The sequence below is a fragment of the Podarcis liolepis genome, assembly GCF_965112155.1.
Source record: "Podarcis liolepis genome assembly, chromosome: 15".
Taxonomy (NCBI): Eukaryota; Metazoa; Chordata; class Lepidosauria; order Squamata; family Lacertidae; genus Podarcis; species Podarcis liolepis.
Window position 1 is genome coordinate 3,260,740 of NC_139566.1, and position 20,474 is coordinate 3,281,213.

The following is a 20,474-nucleotide window of genomic DNA, read 5'->3' on the forward strand; positions in this document are numbered from 1 at the left end:
GCACACATTCTACTCATGCAAAAACACGCTGATTCCCAGACTGTCCGTGGGCCAGATTGAGAAGGCGATTGGGCCAGATCCAGCCCCCGGGGGCCTTAGTTTGCCTACCCATGTTTTAAATGATTTTGGGACCAGTTTTACCTGTGAGATCACCTTGCCCCATGCATGCCCTCTCAGCCTCTCTGATCTTTGGACTCCCTGCCTGTTGATGTTTTAGCCTTTGCCGTATTCTTTTCAGCATGGACTGAAAGCGATTTTGGTTTAAGCAAACCTGTCCAGACAAATAGATGTTGACATTTAATTTTATTTTTTTAACTTTTCTTTAAATGTTTTAATTTAAACCATTATAATCAGGCATTTTAATGATGAAAGGATAGATTCACCCAAGGCCTTTACCACACACCAATTTGGGGGTGGGAAAGGGGGGGTGGTCAGAAAGTCCTATTTGTATAGGACTTTAGGGGGGGGGTTGAAAAAAATCAATGTACACGGTTGTGGTGTGGGTTTTTTTTTTTGTTCTTTATTAAAGGAAAATAAATCTGGAGGGAAATCAAAAATTACAAATAATAAAAACCAACCCAGATCGTATATTATAGCAGCCATTTAAAACTGTACAAATCCACTGTGCTGGGGACAAGGGAACCCTCGTTACGAAACAAGCCTCTAAGATCAGGTTTTCCTCCCTCCCCCAAATATAGACGCTTCTAAATTATTGCATTACTGTTTAAAAAAGAACAAGAGAGAGACAGACAGACAGAGAATCACAGCTCCAAAGACCTAGGTATAAAAACCTCACCCTCAGGTTTGCCCCAGGGAAACTGAACAGGGCAGGCTGGGTGGGGGACACACAAAACAAGGTCACGTTTTCAAGACATCCAGTTTTGAGAACCAGGTTCCAACAAAACGCCGTCCGTCTTGCCCTGACGGACGCAGCGGCGCCTGCTACCAAAAGCTTGAACCCGGATTGGGTTGTCATGTACCCAGAAGGTAGAACCGGGCGGTTAATTTTGTTATTGCGGCTTGAGGCCTGAAGATGCAACGGCCTCAGAGACCCCTGCTCCTTTTTGGCTCTCCATAAATCTGAGCAGGGTGGTCAGCGGCCTGCGGACCCCTTCACAAGACGATTACCGGTCTGAATCACTTCATGCAACCTTCAAGAGAGGGAGAGGCAAAGCGGGACACTCGTCTGAGCCCAAAAGCTGGATAAAAGGGACAAAAACAAGGCAGGGGTTTTCCCCCCCATCTCGGCCAAAGGACATTTCAAAGATCTGCCACACCTTTTGGCCCACCAGATGTTCCCGAACTCCCGTTAGTCTTAGTGAGGATGGCCTGGGATGATGTGAATTGTACTTCAGCAATCTTTGGAGGGTCAAACTGTCTCCACACCCGATCTGCAATGTAATGGCTAAATTTGACAACACAGGAGGCTGATTTAAAGGCTGTGAATTGCTCCAGCGGCCGGTGGACACTGCAGATCAACTCATTCCACCGAATTCCTGATGCCCAGCGACTTCCGCAGTCCGAAGCCATGTTGAGGGTTGTGGGGAACAAACAAGATGTTATCCCCACCCCCATTTGCCATGACTATAGCTCAAAGACATGGACGGTGTCGACGAAATATAAACAGAAGATCTCCAGAGAGAAAGATTTGAGGAAACATCGGTTCGAAGACATTTGCATGAGAATACTTCCAAAACAAAAAACCCACCGACTGGGAATGGAATCTGCAGCTCAAAAACGTGTCACAAGTCAAACAGGAAGTGGAAAACATGAGCACAATGGCTCAGCGGTCTCTTTCTCCAAGACCCACCGAGCTTGTGCAACCTGTCAATGTTCTGGCAAAGCTGATGTCTTGCTGCGTTTGGGGGCAGGTGGAGGGAGGAATGAGCAGGGAAAAAATACAGGGAAGCCAGCAGCCGAGATATTGGTCGAGCAGGAGAGGGGGAACGATCTTCCACAAATAAGATGGTCGCTCTGCTTTTGATGCTCGCTGCAATGCAGTCGAGTTTCTTGAGGACTAGATGCCTTGTGTGTTTTCGGCAACACACCCAGTAAAACCTCTTGGACGTTTCTGCAACCACGGAAGCAAAGAAGCTAAGATCTCTCCTCTGACCCACGGTGTACATGGAAGACTTGTGCTGGCAGAAGGGATGAGCCTCCAGAGACTGCCAAAATAGTTGTGGGCAAGGTGGTGCCAGCCAGGGGTGGTGGATACGATCCTGCCTCACTTTTTTTCCCTGCCGAAGGTGTAATTTCCCCTCCCCGCAAAATGCGCAGCCCTTTCAGCAGGGCTCGTTTCAGTGCAAAACAGGGTGGCCAGCCAGGAACCAGCACTTTAAAGTCGTGTTGAAATCCCTGTTTTTTAGCGCCATTGTGACGATGACGGCACAGCGCCCGCTTTTGAGAGGGGGAGCCACAAGGCAAGCAAAGATGGGACCTAGCAAGACCTCGAGGCCGGCCCATGTGTATGCAGAAGTATAAAAGGCAGAGGTGCGCATCATGCCTTTGATGGTGCCATTCCAAGCATGGCACAGCCAGTCGGTTCCCGCGTGAAACAAGTACATTAAGAGTGAGCCCTTCTCCTGGGACACATCCACGATAAGGCACTTGGTGCAAGGCCTGGAGAGGTTAAATTGGGGCACCTGGGTACTGTTAAAGAGGGTGTAGGGAATTCTTTTGGCCCAGCAGACCAGCTCCGACATATGGGTGGGGCAGTGCTCCTGTCAATTCCCCTGATGTCGGGCTTTGACAGGTGGGCAGTCACACCCAACCCATCAAAAGCTACTTGTGCAGTGCTTCCCAGGCGCCTGACTGAGTTTGTGGAGCGCAAAGCCCTTTGTGATATCTAAACTTGGCCTTTCTCGAGGTCTGGCAAAAGCGCTTTCTGCAGGAAGCGGCTGCGCAGTCCCGTTTGCCTCACGGGGAACGCAGCTGTGAAGTGTGGCGACTGAGCCTCCCCACCCCATAGATTGGCTGTGCAATCAAGTTCCCCCTACAAGGAACTCTTCTGCGACCTCGCCACATCGACATGCCCCACACCTGAAGTCACAGGTGGTTGCGGTTTGGGGCAGAAACAGCCTCGGAGGCTAAACTGAGATCCACGCCAGGCCACATCCACATCTGGGCTGTGGGTCAGAGGTTCCCCACGCACTGTGTTAAGGGGACAGGGTGGAAAAAGCAGCCCTTACTAAGGTTTGATAACACAGCCATATTCTGCTGAGCGACAACAGTTGCATCCTCCGACGCCCAGTCTTGTGCGAAGCAGAGTTTTCCCAAGGAGAAGTCCACAAATCCCCAAACTGTCCCGGAGGCGTTCTTCCACGGAGTTCGGTGCTCATGTTACTCCTTCGCCACGCCCCAACTGAAGACATGGCACAGCGATCGGCCCGGGAAGAAAAGGGGCAGAGGGGTGTGCATTTTGCAAACACGCCGACAGTCGCACGCGAAGGATTGCGTGGAGTGCCTCCGACAGAGCCAGTGGTTGCAGCGGGGGAAATATCGTACCCTCGGCTGTTAGGTAGCGTCTTAGCCAAGCGAGGGCTCCAAACGGCAATCAGAAAAAAGAGCTATTGCTGTTCTCCCGTCCCCGACAGAGGAAACTGCCAGCATGGATCCGGGAAGAGTATCTTCAGAACTGGCTGACCCGATAGGGTTGCAAGACCAGAGTCTTGGCTTTGCTGTTGCTTTAGGAATCAGGAGCGGAAAACCCCACGGCCACGATGGGACATAGTTTATATACTAATAGGGAACGGGGAACCCATGGCTTCTCCAGATCTCGCTGGACTCCCAAAATCTGTCATTTGGGGCTGATGAGACGTCCAGGAACACCTGGCTCCCCACCATGGAGAAGACCACAGAGATTTCCCTCTCTTTAAAATTTCCATGCTGGAGACGGCAGATTTCATGCACTCATCAGCAGCCAAGAAGGTTGTCTGACACGGCCACCATCCAGCAGGGTCGGTCCTGGCCAATGGCGACTGGAGCCCACCATTTAGAAAGCCAAGGATTGGTGCCTCGCTGTTGGAAACTGGGAATGCGGTTCCCTCCAGATCTTATTGGCCTACAACTCCCATCAGCCCCAGCTGGGATGGCCAAGGGTCAGAGGTGACAAAGAGCTGTCTGCAGGGCGCCAAGTTGGCTACCATCGCTTGATGGCCCCAGCCAGATCCTCTCTCCCTGCAAAATGAAAGGACCGACATTTTGGGAACGGTTCAGAACAGAGCCCCAGTTCTGCGAAATGGCAGCTGGTTACCCGCGATGGTGGTAACACAAGCTGGTTCTAATTTACGCTGCTCCAGTCAGCAAGAAGCTTAAAATGGAGGGAAGTCCTATTGACCTCGCCATCGTCGCTTCAATGGCTGCTTGCCCAATTTCTGCGTCAAGGCCGTCACTCGTGTTGCCATCCCTGGGCCATCCCAGGCAAATCCCAAACGACATTTCAGAATCCCGTTGCTGAAAGATTCATCTTCACTTCCTGGGCGAGACGGTTTCAGGTGACGCATTTAGTAGAGGTCGTCCGAGGACGTGAACGGGAAATTCCGGAAAGAGGAGCAGGGCAGATGTCCAAAGATGAAGCAGGGATCGGCTTTGAGGGTCCCGGTGGCGATAAAAATCTATGAGCAGAGATAGCTGCCCAGCGGAAAAGTCACAAGTCATCTCTTCCCATCCCAAGTGCCTGTTCTTGAAGACTCAGTGGGAGGGTCAAGGGCACAGCGATCAGAATCAGTAGTTAAGGCCACCTGAGGATCTGTTTTCTGCAGACCCATATATACATGTACCGCAAAGGGGGGGCGGCGGCTCAAGGTCTCCACCTCCCCCCAGACACATTCCACTATCTCCCCAGATCCCTCCATGAAACATTATTGCACATCCAAATTTGAAACACATGCAAAATTGACATACGTACACAGGCCCTATATATATATATATCTATATATATCTATGTACACATACATATGCAGAAAATTAAAATTTTGGTTTAGAAAAAGCAAAAAACTGGAAGATTCTATTTCTTAATCATTCACCAGTTGCCCTGAGAACCAGATCGAGGGGGGTTTACAAAGAGAGAGAGAGAGAGAGAAAGTTCTGTCATCATTTCCGTTTTACGACCGGCCTCTCGTTGCCCCATAGCAAGCAAAGAAAAAGAATAAACATAAAAATATATCCTTCACTTCGATAAAGAGATCTGTTTCCATCTTCAGGCACACAACAAACATTTCAGAGAGGAGAATCTTCCGGCTGCTTCGCCAGGGACCGGCAAACGCGAGGACGGCACTTCGGACGGGTTTCGAAGTGTTTTAAACGTTCAGGGGTTCCGACGGGATCCGCAAATGGGTCGGCCGGAAGACGCTAACAGGAGCTGGTCTGGAGGTTCCCTTCCGTCAGAAGCGAGGCGATGGAGGACGGGCCGTAGGCGCTGTCAAACTCCTCATCGGAGCTCAGGTGGTCGTCCTTCAGGGAGGACTCGGCTGTGGACCGGGCTGCCTTGCGCCTGGTGGAGAAGGGAGAGAAAGGTCAGGGGCCAGATTTCCATTCCCTGAGAACCTGGGAATCGAGGTAGACTGCCTATGGGGCTGGAGGTTCCATAAGTACATCAAAGAGCCATGCCCCTGGGCCAGGCCACAGGGGGTCTATCTAGGCCAGCTTCCTGTTCTTGCAGCGGCCAATCGGACGCCCCAAAGAGAATAATAATAATAATAATAATAATAATAATAATAATTTATTTATACCCCGGCCCTTCCCGGTTCAAAAACTGGGCTCAGGGCGGCTAACAACAAATTTAAAACACTTAATTATAAAAGTAGCATAAAGTACAGTATAAAAACATGAATAACAATAAAATTCAAAAATCAGTTTAGGGGAAATAAGCATTGGATAATCCCCAGGGCTAGCTGGCTGAATTGGTCCTACTTGGGCCAGTGAGGCGGCCAGGGGAGAATTAGCTGGGGGGTCTCAGAGCGGGTCATAAAAGGGGAGGGAAGAGAAGGGAAATAAAAGATCAGGCTGAATTCAGATTAAAGGCCAGGCGGAATAGCTCTGTCTTACAGGCCCGACGGAAGGAGGTTAAATCCTGCAGGGCCCTTGTCTCATGGGTCAGAGCGTTCCACCAGGTTGGAGCCATCACTGAGAAGGCCCTGGTGGAGGATAATCTGACTTCTTAGGGCCCGGGACCTCTAAGCTATGGTTCTTCATGGACCTTAGGGTCCTCTGCAGGGCAGACCAGGAGAGGCCCCCAAGCAAGACCCATTTCTTCAGGACCCACAAAGGGTCCGCCTTCCTTACCAGAGGTCCTTCTCCAGGGACTTGACGCGGCTCTGGAGCTGCTCATTGGTCTCGTGCTGTTCCTCCAGCTCCCGCAGGGCCTTCTTGCGCGCAGCTTCCAGCCGCTCGATCTCCTCTTCTGCCTCGTCCACTTGCCTCTTCAGCGCCTTGACCCGCAAGCTTAGCTATGTGAGGAAGGAAGGAAGGCCTGCTCAGTTTGACCCGGGGGTAGCAGGAGGGAGATCTGAGATGCCCTGGCAACTGAAGGGCCCAGCCGAGACCTCATAAATACCTCCTGGCTAATTTAAACCCCCCGTAAGGAGTGGAATACAGCAGGGTCTTTCTCCTTTAAACCTTCCAGTTTAGCAGAACCTGCCTTTGGAACTCCCTGCCAATGGACACCAGGGAGGCAGCCTTCGCTGAACCCTTTTTTAAATAATATTTTTATTAGTGATTCCAACATAACAATTTTAACACAAATGCATCATCCACATTATTTCCCTCCCATTCCCCCCCAAAAGAAAAAACCCACCCCCCAACTTCCCTCAGCTCCTGTTTCTCAACACGTAATTTTATCTGCATGTTATAAAATTGTAGAGATCCTCAATTTATCTATCTGTCTATTACCCATAAAGAATTTATGAGTGTTTATTCAAAACCTGCCAAGGAGTCCAGTTCATTTTGTTGTTTCTTCAAATACTTTGTAAAAGGTTGCCATTCATCTTTAAAGTCACAGTTTATCCTTGTCATGTATTGCTTAACTCTTTAAAAAAAATCATTATTATTATTAATATTATTATTTTCGCTGAACTCTTTTCAGCATCCTCTCAAAACATTTTTCTTTTAAGTTTTGAAACTTTGTTTGTGATTGTATTATCGGTAGTGAATATGTTAAAATTTGTTGTAAAACCTAATAATTTTTTTTAATAAAAAGGCAAGCCTATCTAGACACGGAGAAGCTGCACATGTTTTATCTCTTTCTCAGCTAGAGTTGATTTCAGTAATATTTTTAACACCTATTTTTAATAGCATTTCAAAACAACGATTTTATCGTTTCGTTTTACGCTGTTGTAAATACAATCCGGGGACGCAGGTGGCGCTGTGGGTTAAACCACAGAGACTAGGACTTGCCGATCAGAAGGTCGGCAGTACGAATCCCCGTGACGTGGTGAGCTCCCGTTGCTCGGTCTCTGCTCCTGCCAACCTAGCAGTTCGAAAGCATGCAAAGTGCAAGTAGATAAATAGGTACCATTCCAGCGGGAAGGTAAACGGCATGTCCGTGCGCTGCTCTGGTTCGCCAGAAGTGGCTTAGTCATGCTGGCCACATGACCCGAAAGCTGTACGCTGGCTCCCTCAGCCAATAAAGCGAGATGAGCACCGCAACCCCAGAGTCGGTCACGCCTGGACCTGACGGTGAGGGGTCCCTTTACCTTTACCTTTAAATACAATCCAGCAGGAAAAAGATAAGTAAGTAGGAACCAGGCAAAAAGCACTCAGTTGCAGAAGATGCCAGGCGATGAAGCAAAGCTCTAAACCCCGCAAGCTTGGGCCCTCCCTGTATAAGTAAAATTAAGGGTCTAGTCCTCAAGGTTTTAAGCAAAAGATGCTGTCTCAAACGGAGCCAGACTCTCAGATCCACCTTGGCTCCATACTGTCAACAAAGGCTGGTTGTTCTCTTTTGAAAGAAATGTACATGAAAATGATGTATAGATGGGTAGACCAGTACAAATAGCAAAAATGTATAAAACCGGGTCAAATATATGCTGGAAATGTAAAGAAAAAGAAGGTACCTTGGAGGAAATTCAAAGACTATTTAGCTAAATATGCTAAGATAATTTAAGTAGAAATACTTGCAAGTACCTGATTGGCTTAGGATTTAAATATGTGATGTTATAGAATAATATGTTTAAAGTTAATATGAAAAGAAAGAAAGATGTTAATCGACTAAGTACATTTTGTGAGAAATTAGTTTTGGAAAACTGTTACAATGATATACATTGAAACTCAGCCAAGGGGACGCGTGGAAGTCACTTAACAATGTTAACAAAAGTGGAATTATTACAGTTAGGATTTATGTTTGTTTGTCTGGTTATGTTTGTTATAAATTTGGAAAATCAATTAAAAAAATTGAAAGAAAAAGAACAAGAAGGTACTTTTTAGCATATGTGGTGGGAATGTAGAGAAGTTTAAAAATTTTGGGAAATGATATATAACGAACTGAAAAAAAATGTTTAAAATGACATTTGTAAAAAAAACCAGAAGTATTTTTGTTAGGGACTGTAGGACAAGACCTGCCAAGAAAAACATAGAATTTATTTATGTATGCTACAACAGCAGCAAGAGTCTTGTTAGCACAAGGATGGAAGAATGAGGAAATCCCAACAAAAGAACAGTGGCAAGAAAAACTGGCGAGCTATGCGGAATTGGCCAAATTGACATACAAACTGCGTGATAAGGACAATCGTGACTTCAAGGAAGAACTTTTTACAAATTATCTAAAAAGACAACAAAAAGATTTGGACTCCTTGGCAGGTTTTGAATAAACACCCACAAACTTATTAGTTGAATACATGATAGATAAGGCAAGGATAGGGACAATTTTATAATACGCAGAGAACAGTATGTGCAAAGAAACCAGAGAGGGGAGAAAATAATGTAATTGAATATTTGGACTGATAATTTGTTAGGTTGAAATGGTCTAATAAAAATATATTTTTTAAAAACAACATCAACAAAGGCTGGTTGTGGTGGTCCAAGATTTCAGAGAGGGACATCTTTTTACAGCCCTGCCTGGAGATGCCTTTGGGGGTCTTCTGAGCCCCCCTGCCCACCCCCAGCTCACCTGGTCCTTCTGGTCATTGACATGCTGTCTCTCATCATCAATCTGGATGGTCAGCTCCTTGACCTTCCGCTCCAGCTTGCGGTTCGAGGAGACCAGGACGCTCTTCTCCCTGCGGCAAGAAAAAGGGGGGAGCTGATTTCTGCAGAGTCCGATCACTGAGCTCAGCACTGCCTCCACTGAGCGGGAGCGGCTGTCCAGGGCTTCAGGCAGGGGAGATTTCCAGCAAAACGTGGAGGTGAATTCTGGTGCTGGAGGAGACTCTTGAGAGTCCCATGGACTGCAAGAAGATCCAACCTCTCCATTCTGAAGGAAATCAGCCCTGAGTGCTCACTGGAAGGACAGATCCTGAAGCTGAGGCTCCAAGACTTTGGCCACCTCATGAGAAGAGAAGACTCCCTGGAAAAGACCCTGATGTTGGGGAAGATGGAGGGCACAAGGAGAAGGGGACGACGGAGGACGAGATGGTGCGACAGTGTTCTCGAAGAGACCAACATGAGTTTGACCAAACTGCGGGAGGCAGTGGAAGACAGGAGGGCCTGGCGTGCTCTGGTCCAGGGGGTCACGAAGAGGCGGACACGACTAAAGGACTAAACAACAACAACAATGGAGGTTCTGGGGGTCTTCTGCAAGCAAGGCAGGTGCTGTGTCGCTTATCCGAGGCACAGATGGGGGGAACTTTGGTCCTTGGGGTGTCGCGGAACTACAACTCCCACCAGCCTCTACCTCTCTTTCAAATCAGAACCAGTGAAGACGGTGAAGGTTCTGTGTGAGAGTATGGAGGCGGTTGGAGGATGGATGGCGGCTAACAGATTGAGGTTGAATCCTGACAAGACAGAAGTACTGTTTTGGGGGACGGGGCGGGCGGGTGTGGAGGACTCCCTGGTCCTGATTGGGGCAACTGTGCCCCTGAAGGACCAGGTGCGCAGCCTGGGAGTCATTTTGGACTCGCAGCTGTCCATGGAGGCGCAGGTCAATTCTGTGTCCTGGGCGGCTGTCTACCAGCTCCATCTGGTATGCAGGATGAGACCCTGCCTGCCTGTACACTGTCTCGCCAGAGTGGTGCATGCTCTGGTTGTCTCCCGCTTGGACTACTGCAATGCGCTCTACATGGGGCTACCTTTGAAGGTGACCCGGAAACTGCAATTAACCCAGAATGCGGCAGCTAGACTGGTGACTGGGAGTGGCTGCCGAGACCACATAACACTGGTCTTGAAAGACCTACATTGGCTCCCAGTACGTTTCCAAGCACAATTCAAAGTGTTGGTGCTGACACTTTGGTGCAGTATACCTGAAGGAGCGTCTCCATCCCCATCGTTCTGCCCAGACACTGAGGTCCAGCTCCGAGGGCCTTCTGGTGGTTCCCTCACTGCGAGAAGCCAAGTTACAGGGAACCAGGCAGAGGGCCTTTTCGGTGGTGGCACCTGCCCTGTGGAATGCCTTCCCATCAGATGTCAAAGAGAAGAACAACTACCAAACTTTTAGAAGACATTTGAAGGCAGTCTTGTTTAGGTTTAGATTTTAATGTTTGATGGATTACTTTATTTTAATATTTGGTTGGAAGCCACCCAGAGTGGCTGGGGAAGCCCAGCTAGATGGGCGGGGTATAAATAAATTATTATTATTATTATTATTATTATTATTATTATTATTATTATTATTATTATTATTATTATTATTATTATTACTTGCCAGGCCAGTATTGCAGAGGGGTAGCCAAGACATTTTATCTATTCGTAAGATTTGAAGGATTTGCGAGTGGAAAGAACTATTGGGAAAGGGTTTCCAAGACAGCTTGGGGTTTGCTCTGTGATGATTAAATAATAAACTAACAACAACAACAACAACAATAATACAGAAACAAATAAATTTTGACTATCATAATCAACATCTCGGGGAATATTTCCTAATTTTTGTTGAATAACTGGTTTCTTGTGAATTGTGTGTGTCCACTATGTGGGTGCACCTTTAAATTTTTAGAACAACCAACAACAATCACACTCAATTTATTGCCACTAGGCCCAAGCTGGGGAACGCTTTTCCAGCAGAGATGCGACGGGCACCCTCTTGTTTTTGGCTTCCAGGCGTTTCTTCAAGAATCTTCCATGTTGATGCTTCGAATTTTCTCGACTAGCCAGCCACGTGGCTGATCGTTCTGTATTGCTTATAAAGGTTTTACGCATCAATGTACACTGCGCATTGATGTTTTGTGAGAGGGTGGTACAAAAATACTTCCCTAAATAAATTCCAAAGACCCCACCGTACAGGTTTACTGCGCTTCGATCCCACCATTTTCTGCAAGGAGCTTGAGGCTTCATTTGCCATTTCCCCTACAATCTCCGCATTTAATCTCCACAACAACAACTCTGTGGAGCAGGTCGGGCCGAGAGGGACAGTGACTGATCCGAGGCCACACCCAGAGAGCTTTGTAGTTTAGAGGTCCTGAGCCCTAAGGAAGTCAGACTATCCTCCACCAGGGCCTTTTCAGTGATGGCTCCGACCTGGTGGAATGCTCTGTCCCAAGAGACCAGGGCCCTACAGGATTTAACCACTTTCCGTCGGGCCTGTAAGAGAGAGCTAGTCCACCTGCCCTTTAATTTGAATTCAGCCTGATCTTTTATTCCCCTTCCTTCCTTCCCTCCCCCTCCCCTTTTATGAAGATCACCCGCTCTGAGACCCCACAGCTAATTCTCCCTTGGCCACCTCGCTGGCCCAAGTAGGACCAATTCAGCCAGCTAGCCCTGGGGATTATTTAATTGATTTTTGAATTTTATTGTTATTCATGTTTTTATACTGTATTTTATGCTGCTTTTATAATTAAGTGTTTTAAATTTGTTGTTAGCTGCCCTGAGCCTTGTTTTTGAACCAGGAAGGGCGGGGTATAAATAAAAATTTATTATTATTATTATTAATCACTGAGCAGGGTACCTGAACCCCCGTTTCCCCCATGACACTCTGACCGCTACCCCACACTGCCTCTCCGCGACTTACCTCTCTTCACCCTGGAGTTTGTCCTGAAGCTCTTGAATGCGCGATTCCAGCTGGGAGACGTTGGCACTGGGCTTCTGGAGAACTTCGCTGCTGGCGAGGCGGCTTTTCAAGTCTTTGTTCTGGAAAGAGAGATTTGGAAGCGGGGAGATTTAGAGATTTAGAGAGGAAATGACCAGTGGCCGGGGACAAGTTCCTGCATGACCTGTATTAAGTTGTGGGTGAACATATCAGACGACACAGCGATTCTTCAAACAGCTCTTGTTTATTCACAGGCCAGAACAGAACTGAACTGAAGGGTTCAGCCAGCCTGCTTATATAGAGCTCCACTACAACGCAACTGTAACCACTTTCTGTAACTATCCAATCACTGAACGTCACTTTCAATCCCTTATTTGCATATGTGGACCTGAGTGAAAACTATCTACAGTATCCCCCTGCTGGCCCAGGGTGAGAACTTCAGTATATAACAATCTGGAAGGGACTTCTGTGGCTAGGATTGCCACCTTTGCTCCGGCAAAACACTCTCTGCAATATCCTTTTTGAGATGAGGGGACCAGCCTTTTAGAAAGTCTTTGCGTGCATGGGGAAAGTGGGGCAGAAAAGGACTGGAGAGAACAGTGATCTGATCTTCGTTGGACCAATAGTTTCATTAAAAGCCTCTTGCAGAATTAAGAAACCAGAAGACTTTCTACTTGGAATAATGGAATTGGAATTGGAATTGCCCCAAAAGATGGTAGGTTGTTTTCGTATGCCACCACAGTGGCAAGACTTTTACTAGCCAAAAACTGGAAATCGCAAGAGATACCAACAGTAGAAGAATGGCAGATGAAGGTGTTGGACTTTTCGGAGCTGGCCGATCTGACTGGAAGAATCCGCGACCAGAAAGAAAAGGCGACATAAGAGGACTGGAAGAAATTCAAAGAATATCTAGCTAAATATTGTAATGTAAGATAAATAGAAAATTTCTGGAAGTAACAAATAGGCTTAGGAGCAGAATAAGAATATATGTCAGTAATTATTTTGGATTTCAGTATTAATAAAAGAGAAGAAGTTAAATGAAAGAAGTTAATATTATTAGAAGTAAGAATTTGGAGAACTGCTAAACAGGCGATATAATGAAATTCAGTTAGAGGGGATTTGAGGAAGTCAGTTATTAATGTAATGATATTAGGAATTTGAAGTAATAATTTTTCTTTGTGCTATTTTTTGTTGTGTGTTTTTGTAAGGTTTTTCTTTTTACGTGATAAATGCGAAAATCAATAAAAAAAATTGGGGGGGGAGAAAGCCTCTTGCAGGTGGCTTCTGGCTGAATCAGCAACTTGGGGTTATAAGCAACAAGATGGAGAGCAAACACAGAAACACACACACACACACACACACACACACACACACACACACACACACACCCCGGCTGCACAGGGTTATGTAATGTCCCGGGCCGGGCTGAACAAAATTCCCCATCCCGCTTCAGAAAGCAGGAATTTTGATTAGCAGAGTTACATAACAGTAATAATTGCTTTCCCCTTGCTTTGCAGTGCAGCTAAGGTGGGTGATGGTGGGAGGCCCTATTTTGCTGCCTTTCTTTATGAAAGAAAGAGAGAAAGAGAGTGCAAAGCCTCAGGGGGAATGCAAAAAAGAGCTCCTGTTCTCTCTCATCCGTGTTCAGACATGTTTTGGGCCACAGATCCCAAACAGTAGCACAGACAGGGAAGCGCAGGCCAGAGACACCTCTGCCAAATCCCTTAGAAATCCAGTTTTTGTTTAATGGGTCCTGAATGGGGTACCTGTGCCCCTGAAGGACCAGGTGCGCAGACTGCGAGTCATTTTGGACTCACAGCTGTCCATGGAGGCGCAGGTCAATTCTGTGTCCAGGGCAGCGGTTTACCAGCTCCATCTGGTATGCAGGATGAGACCCTGCCTGCCCGCAGACTGCCTCGCCAGAGTGGTGCATGCTCTGCTTATCTCCCTCTTGGACTACTGCAATGCGCTCTACGTGGGCTACCTTTGAAGGTGACCCAGAAACGGCAATTAATCCAGAATGTGGCAGCTAGACTGGTGACTGGGAGCGGCCACCGAGACCATATAACACCGGTTCTGAGAGATCTGCATTGGCTCCCAGTACGTTTCCGAGCACAATTCAAAGTATTGGTGCTGACCTTTAAACCCTAAACGGTCTCGGTCCTGTATACCTGAAGGAGCGTCTCCACTCCCATCGTTCTGCCTGGGCACTGAGGTCCAGCGCCGAGGGCCTTCTGGCGGTTCCCTCACTGCGAGAATGAGGTTACAGGGAACCAGGCAGAGGGCCTTCTCGGTGGTGGCGCCCGCCCTGTGGAACTCCCTCCCACCAGATGTGAAGGAAATAAGCAGCTATCCTATCTTTAAAAGACATCTGAAGGCAGCCCTGCTTAGGAAAGATTTTATTATTTAACGCTGTATTGTTTTTAATACTTGATTGGGAGCTGCCCAGAGTGGCTGGGGAAACTCAGCCAGATGGGCGGGGTATAAATAATAAATTATTATTATTATTATTATTATTGTTATTATAAGAGGAAGAAGAAGGAGGCTAGTCCTCATGGTGGCCGAGAAAAACGCAGGGGCCTATCGGAAAGAGGCTTTGTTTCAGGCCGCAAAGCAACCTGAGTTTTGGGTTTATACTCCACGGCTGGTGCAAAAGGATAGCAGGCAGGCAAGGCTGGACTACTAGGGAAATGGTAATATGAATAATAATCCTAAATTAACTGCAGCGAAATGAGGACCCCCTGCAAAAATTGACACCGCAGCAGGCAAGCTTCCCTGTTCCACAGAACGCCTCTCCAGGCGATCCCTCCCTTTCCGAACATCCAGAAATGAAGAAGCGCTCTGCTGAGCTCAGAGGCTTGCTCACCGCTCTGCAATGTTTCGAAACAAACCGGTTCTGTTTTGTTGCTTAAAACTAGGAGTAATGTAATGCGTTAATTAGTAAGTGTTTGGTCATTTGGCCCAATTAAGGGCCAAATGAGGCACGAGCCTGTTCACGCGCTTGTCTTCCTTCCCCGGGGACAAAGAGGGAGGGCTCCGAGTGCGAGAAAACGGGGCAGCGAGGAACAGGCTCAAATATCCCCTTCCTTGCTCCCCAAATTCAGTTTTATTCCTCACATAGAATAGTAGAATTATAGAGTCTGGAGGAACTCTAGCCGAATCCCCTGCAATGTCTTTTTTAAAAGGCCCAGGTGTGAATGTGGCCCCCAGACCCCTTCCCTTGGCCCCTGGGACTCTCATAAAGGGTGGGGAAGGCAGGTCAGAGGATGCAAAGCCTGCCACCAATTTGGTTTTTACTATCTAATGTGGTTTTAACTGATGTCGCTTAAGTTCATCACTGTATTCCCACAATCCACAGATCCCGCGGTGTGAGAGAGGGTGGTCTAATAAATGCAATTTAAAAATCCAGTAAAATTCCAGGAAGGAAAGGGATCGGAAGCACACAGCCGCACCCCTTGCAACTTTTTCATACTTTGGCCTCAAATGCACCAAAACTCTTTGCATGGTAACTGCAATTCCTGGATTGGACTAAGTGACTTTTGAGGTTCGTTCCAACTGCACAATTCTATGATTCTGCAGGCAATATTAGTCATACACAAGAGTAGACCCATTTGAAACTAATGGGTCGAGTGACTCATGTCTATTAATGTCAATGGGCCTCCTCAGAGCATGACTAACGCTATAAAATCCTACGGCTGCAGGTCTCTTCCCATACAACCCAGAGCCGAGTGGAAGTTTGTGCAAGAAAGCCTCTGATCTGTTGCTTTAAAAACAAACAAACAAGAGACATCCCAGAACTGCTGGATTTTGGCGCTGTAAGAAAGCTTCCACCCCCCCCCCCCGGGCAAAAAAGAATGTTGGGAACTATAGTTTGAGGGTGCTGGGAACTGTAGCTTTGCAAGTTCCCAGGTTCCTCTGGGTGGAAAGAATGTGCTCTGAATGTATGGCACGTAGGCCAGTCTAAAATTTGTGGCTCTCCAGGGCTCCAACTCCCAGCAGCCCCTGGGGTTGCTGGGAGTTGTAGTCCGGCAGCGCCCAGAGGACCGCAGATGTTGTAGTCCCGTCCCTGTTGTGAAAGAAGCAGGCTTCACACACACACAGGCAAGACGTAGCTCAGCTTCTTGTGAACCTGGGGGCCTGGGAGAGGGTGCTAATACAAGAGGAAACTCTGTTTGCAAAGGACAATTGCAGGGGGTTGGTCTAAATGACCTTGTGGGGTCCCTTCCAACTCTGCAATTCTACAATAAAGGTCTCTAAGGGCAACGCTCCGAGCCGCATGTGGCTGGCGTCCAAGCAGAGTGTCGCCGGGGCTGTTTTCGCCCTCGTTAATTGCACGGCAACAGCAGCTCATTTATTGAAATGACTCGGGGGGGGGGTGGATTTTGAAATGGTGCAAATTACATAACCTATCTTGTCACACACACCCGCTACAAGCCCAGACAGGCATGGCTCCTGCAGACGCAGAAGGCAGATCTGGCGGGGAAAGAGACTGCTGGGGAAGTTTCCAGGTCCAAACCCGCTTCCGAACAACAACTGCTTTGAACAGTTAAGGACAGGATCACACTTCAAAACGACCTTGACAGATTAGAGAACTGAGCCAAAACAAACAAGATGAATTTTAACAGGGAGAAATGTAAAGTATTGCACTTGGGCAAAAAAAATGAGAGGCACAAATACAAGATGGGTGACACCTGGCTTGAGAGCAGTACATGTGAAAAGGATCTAGGAGTCTTGGTTGACCACAAACTTGACATGAGCCAACAGTGTGACGCGGCAGCTAAAAAAGCCAATGCAATTCTGGGCTGCATCAATAGGAGTATAGCATCTAGATCAAGGGAAGTAATAGTGCCACTGTATTCTGCTCTGGTCAGACCTCACCTGGAGTACTGTGTCCAGTTCTGGGCACCACAGTTCAAGAAGGACACTGACAAACTGGAACGTGTCCAGAGGAGGGCAACCAAAAGGGTCAAAGGCCTGGAAACGATGCCTTATGAGGAACGGCTAAGGGAGCTGGGCATGTTTAGCCTGGAGAAGAGGAGGTTTAAGGGGTGATAAGATAGTCATGTTCAAATATATAAAAGGATGTCACATAGAGGAGGGAGAAAGGTTGTTTTCTGCTGCTCCAGAGAAGCGGACACGGAGCAATGGATCCAAACTACAAGAAAGAAGATTCCACCTAAACATTAGGAAGAACTTCCTGACAGTAAGAGCTGTTGGACAGTGGAATTTGCTGCCAAGGAGTGTGGTGGAGTCTCCTCCTTTGGAGGTCTTTAAGCAGAGGCTTGACAACCATATGTCAGGAGTGCTCTGATGGTGTTTCCTGCTTGGCAGGGAGTTGGACTCGATGGCCCTTGGGGTCTCTTCCAACTCTATGATTCTATGACTCTATGAACAGAGCCTGAACCGCCTACCACCGTCCGAATGCCAGTTGGGGGGCAAATATTAAACCACTCTGGGAATTTCAGCTCTGTGAGGGGGAATAGGGAGAGAGGGGGTCTCCTAGCAAACCGCAGCTGCCAATTTTATTTTATTTTTGAATTCTCATCTTTATTTGAAGTATTAAATCCCTCCACCACAAAAGAACAAAAAAAAAAAGAGAAAGCAAATCACCTCACATACAAATCATAAAATTCTTCCATAAATTGTGACTTCCCTAATCCTCAATATGGGTCCATCATTACCTTGTTGACTGCATATTTTTTAACTTATCGTTAATTGTTCGTATTCAAGGTAGAATATATCTTTGCAGAAGTTATTCAAAACATGCAGAGATTTTACCTGAGAACAATATCATTTGAATAAATCACTTTCTTTATTAAACTCTTGGTTTGTTTGATTCCTAATTTTCCCTGTCATCTTTGCCAATTCTACATATTCAAAGAACTTCGCCTGCCATTCCAATTTAGTTTGGATTTTATCTCCCTTCCACCATCTGGCGCTGCCAAAATTATTTGAAGGGGGAGGCAAAAGGCTCTCTATTTCTCGTGTGAACTTGGGACTCAGAAGGATTAGAAAGAGAAGCAACAATAGCCGGAATATCGTTTTAGGGTGAGACATGGGCTGGATAAAAAGACGCCGGGCTTTAAAAAATCAAAATCAATAAATAAACTAGCCCCAAGTCACCACCATTATAAGCTTCTGGGGGTCTAAGTAGACCACAAGGTGAACATGAGTCAACCGTGTGATGCAGCAGCAAAAAAGACCAATGCTATTCTAGGCTGCATCAACAGAAGTCTAGAGTCCAGATCAAGAGAAGTAATAGACCCCACAGTAGAGATGTATGGAAGTGAGAGCTGGACCATAAAGAAGGCTGATCGCCGAAGAATTGACGCTTTTGAATTCTGGTGCTGGAGGAGACTCTTGAGAGTCCCATGGACTGCAAGAAGATCAAACCTCTCCATTCTTAAGGAAATCAGCCCTGAGTGCTCACTGGAAGGACAGATCCTGAAGCTGAGACTCCAATACTTTGGCCACCTCATCAGAAGAGAAGACTCCCTGGAAAAGACCCTCATGTTGGGAAGATGGAGGGCACAAGGAGAAGGGGAGGACAGAGGACGAGATGGTGGGACAGTGTTCTCGAAGGTACCAACACGAGTTTGACCAAACCGCAGGAGGCAGTGGAAGACAGGAGGGCCTGGCGTGCTCTGGTCCAGGGGGTCACGAAGAGGCGGACACGACTAAACGACTCAACCACAAGGGTGCTGAGAGTTCATAGGAGATCTCTGTTCCCCCTTCCCAGAGCTACAATTCCCAGAGATCAGAGCACACCTGGAGGTACAATTCCCAGAGGTCAGAGCACACCTGGAATCCTGTGTCCAGTTCTGGACACCACAATTTAAGAAGGATGTTGACAAGCTGGAAGGTGTGCAGAGGAGGGCGACCAGGAGGATCAAGGGCCTGGAATCTAAGCCTGATGAGGAACAGTTGAAGGAGCTGGGTACGTTTAAGCCTGGAAAAGAGGAGACTGAGAGGAGATATGAGAGCCACCTTCAAATATCTCAAGGGCTACTGCATGGAAGATGAAGCAAGCTTGTTTTCTCCTGCTCTGGAGGGTAGGACTCGAATCCATGGCTTCAAGTTCCAAGAAAGGAGATTCCATCTAAACGTCAGGAACAGCTTCCTGACAGTAAGAGCTGTTTGGCAGTGGAACGGGCTCCTTCAGGAAGTTGTGGACTCTCCATTCTTTGGGTGGTGGGGGAGCAGAATCAGCCGGTTATTATCTGTATAACTTTAAAACTATACGCAGTGGCAGTGGGAGGAGGAAAGTGAGACGATCCCTTCAGCCTCCGATCGCTGAGTCGGCAAAGAGAAGAGGCAGACCTGACCGAACACGCCAGCGCCAGTCTCACCTGTCTTTCCAGTGAGATCTTATCGCACTCCAGGTCCTGCCGCGCGGAGCGCTCTTGGAGGAGTTCGGCCCGCAGCTGGTCGATCTGGAGGGAGACAAATCACAGTGAAATCATAATAGGGGGGAAAAGCCCAATTTACAATACAGGTTAAAATGCAAATTAAAATGCAGCCTCATTTTAAAAACAGCCCATAGATCAAAAGCATAAGGTTTTGATAGGGGACAGGGTTGTCAGCAGAAGACAATTATTAGAGGCCTTCAACTCAATAGGCTGAATTCTATCATACCAACAGTTCAGGGCCTGCTTTCGGACAGCAATGATCAAATTACTTTAATAGTGGCTGAATTTTTTGAGTGCTGTGCACGTAGAAAGACTGGGCCATTATAAAGAGATTTAGTGGTTCTCAATTGATCGGTGATGTGGTAGTGTTGTGTTGTTATTATTTATGCAAATCGATTTCCTCTGGAGTTAAAGATCTGACTGGGACAAACCTTGTTGTGCTGAGCTCGTACCTTGCACAATTTGTATACGCCTGAGTAGGGTTAGCATTGATACAACCCAAAGATTTTATTTTCAAAGTCGTTGAATACTTATCTATTTATTGCATTGATGCGCCAAGGAACAGAGGTTTCCCTAACAACGTTCGGCGCTTGTAGCAAACTACAGTTCCCGGGGTTCTTGGAGTGGGGAGCTGTGGCTGTTTAAGGCGGTAGAATAAAAGCTATTTAAATGGACGTGTGATTACAGACTCCCTAAGGGCAGTTTGACAATGGACAGGAGCAGGCCTCCCAAAGAATTCTGGGAGTTGTAGTCTGTGCTGCCGAGAGACCCCGAATTCCCTCGCAGGGTTACAATTCTCAGAGCCCTCTTCACAGGGAACTCTGGGAATTGTAGTTCCATGAGGCGTCCACCAACCTTTGGCCCTCCAGATGTTTTGAACTACAATTCCCATCATCCCTGACCGCTGGTCCTATTAGCTAGGGATCATGGGAGTTGTAGGCCAAAACATCTGGAGG

General features: G+C 47.2%; 1 protein-coding gene across 3 annotated transcripts in view; it reads right to left on the reverse strand.

Moving 5' to 3' along the window:
* Positions 1-495: 495 nt before the first annotated feature.
* CGN (cingulin) overlaps positions 496-20,474 on the reverse strand; it is a 67,344-nt gene continuing 47,365 nt past the window's right edge. For all 3 annotated transcript variants that reach the window (XM_083476943.1, XM_083476942.1, XM_083476944.1), the window contains exons 17-21: positions 19,459-19,542; positions 12,092-12,210; positions 9,104-9,212; positions 6,283-6,446; positions 496-5,491 (exon numbers count right to left, since the gene is read on the reverse strand). In XM_083476943.1, the coding sequence (XP_083333069.1) occupies positions 5,350-5,491; positions 6,283-6,446; positions 9,104-9,212; positions 12,092-12,210; positions 19,459-19,542 (618 nt within the window). In that variant the 3' untranslated portion in view covers positions 496-5,349. The remainder of the gene's footprint in view (positions 5,492-6,282; positions 6,447-9,103; positions 9,213-12,091; positions 12,211-19,458; positions 19,543-20,474) is intronic.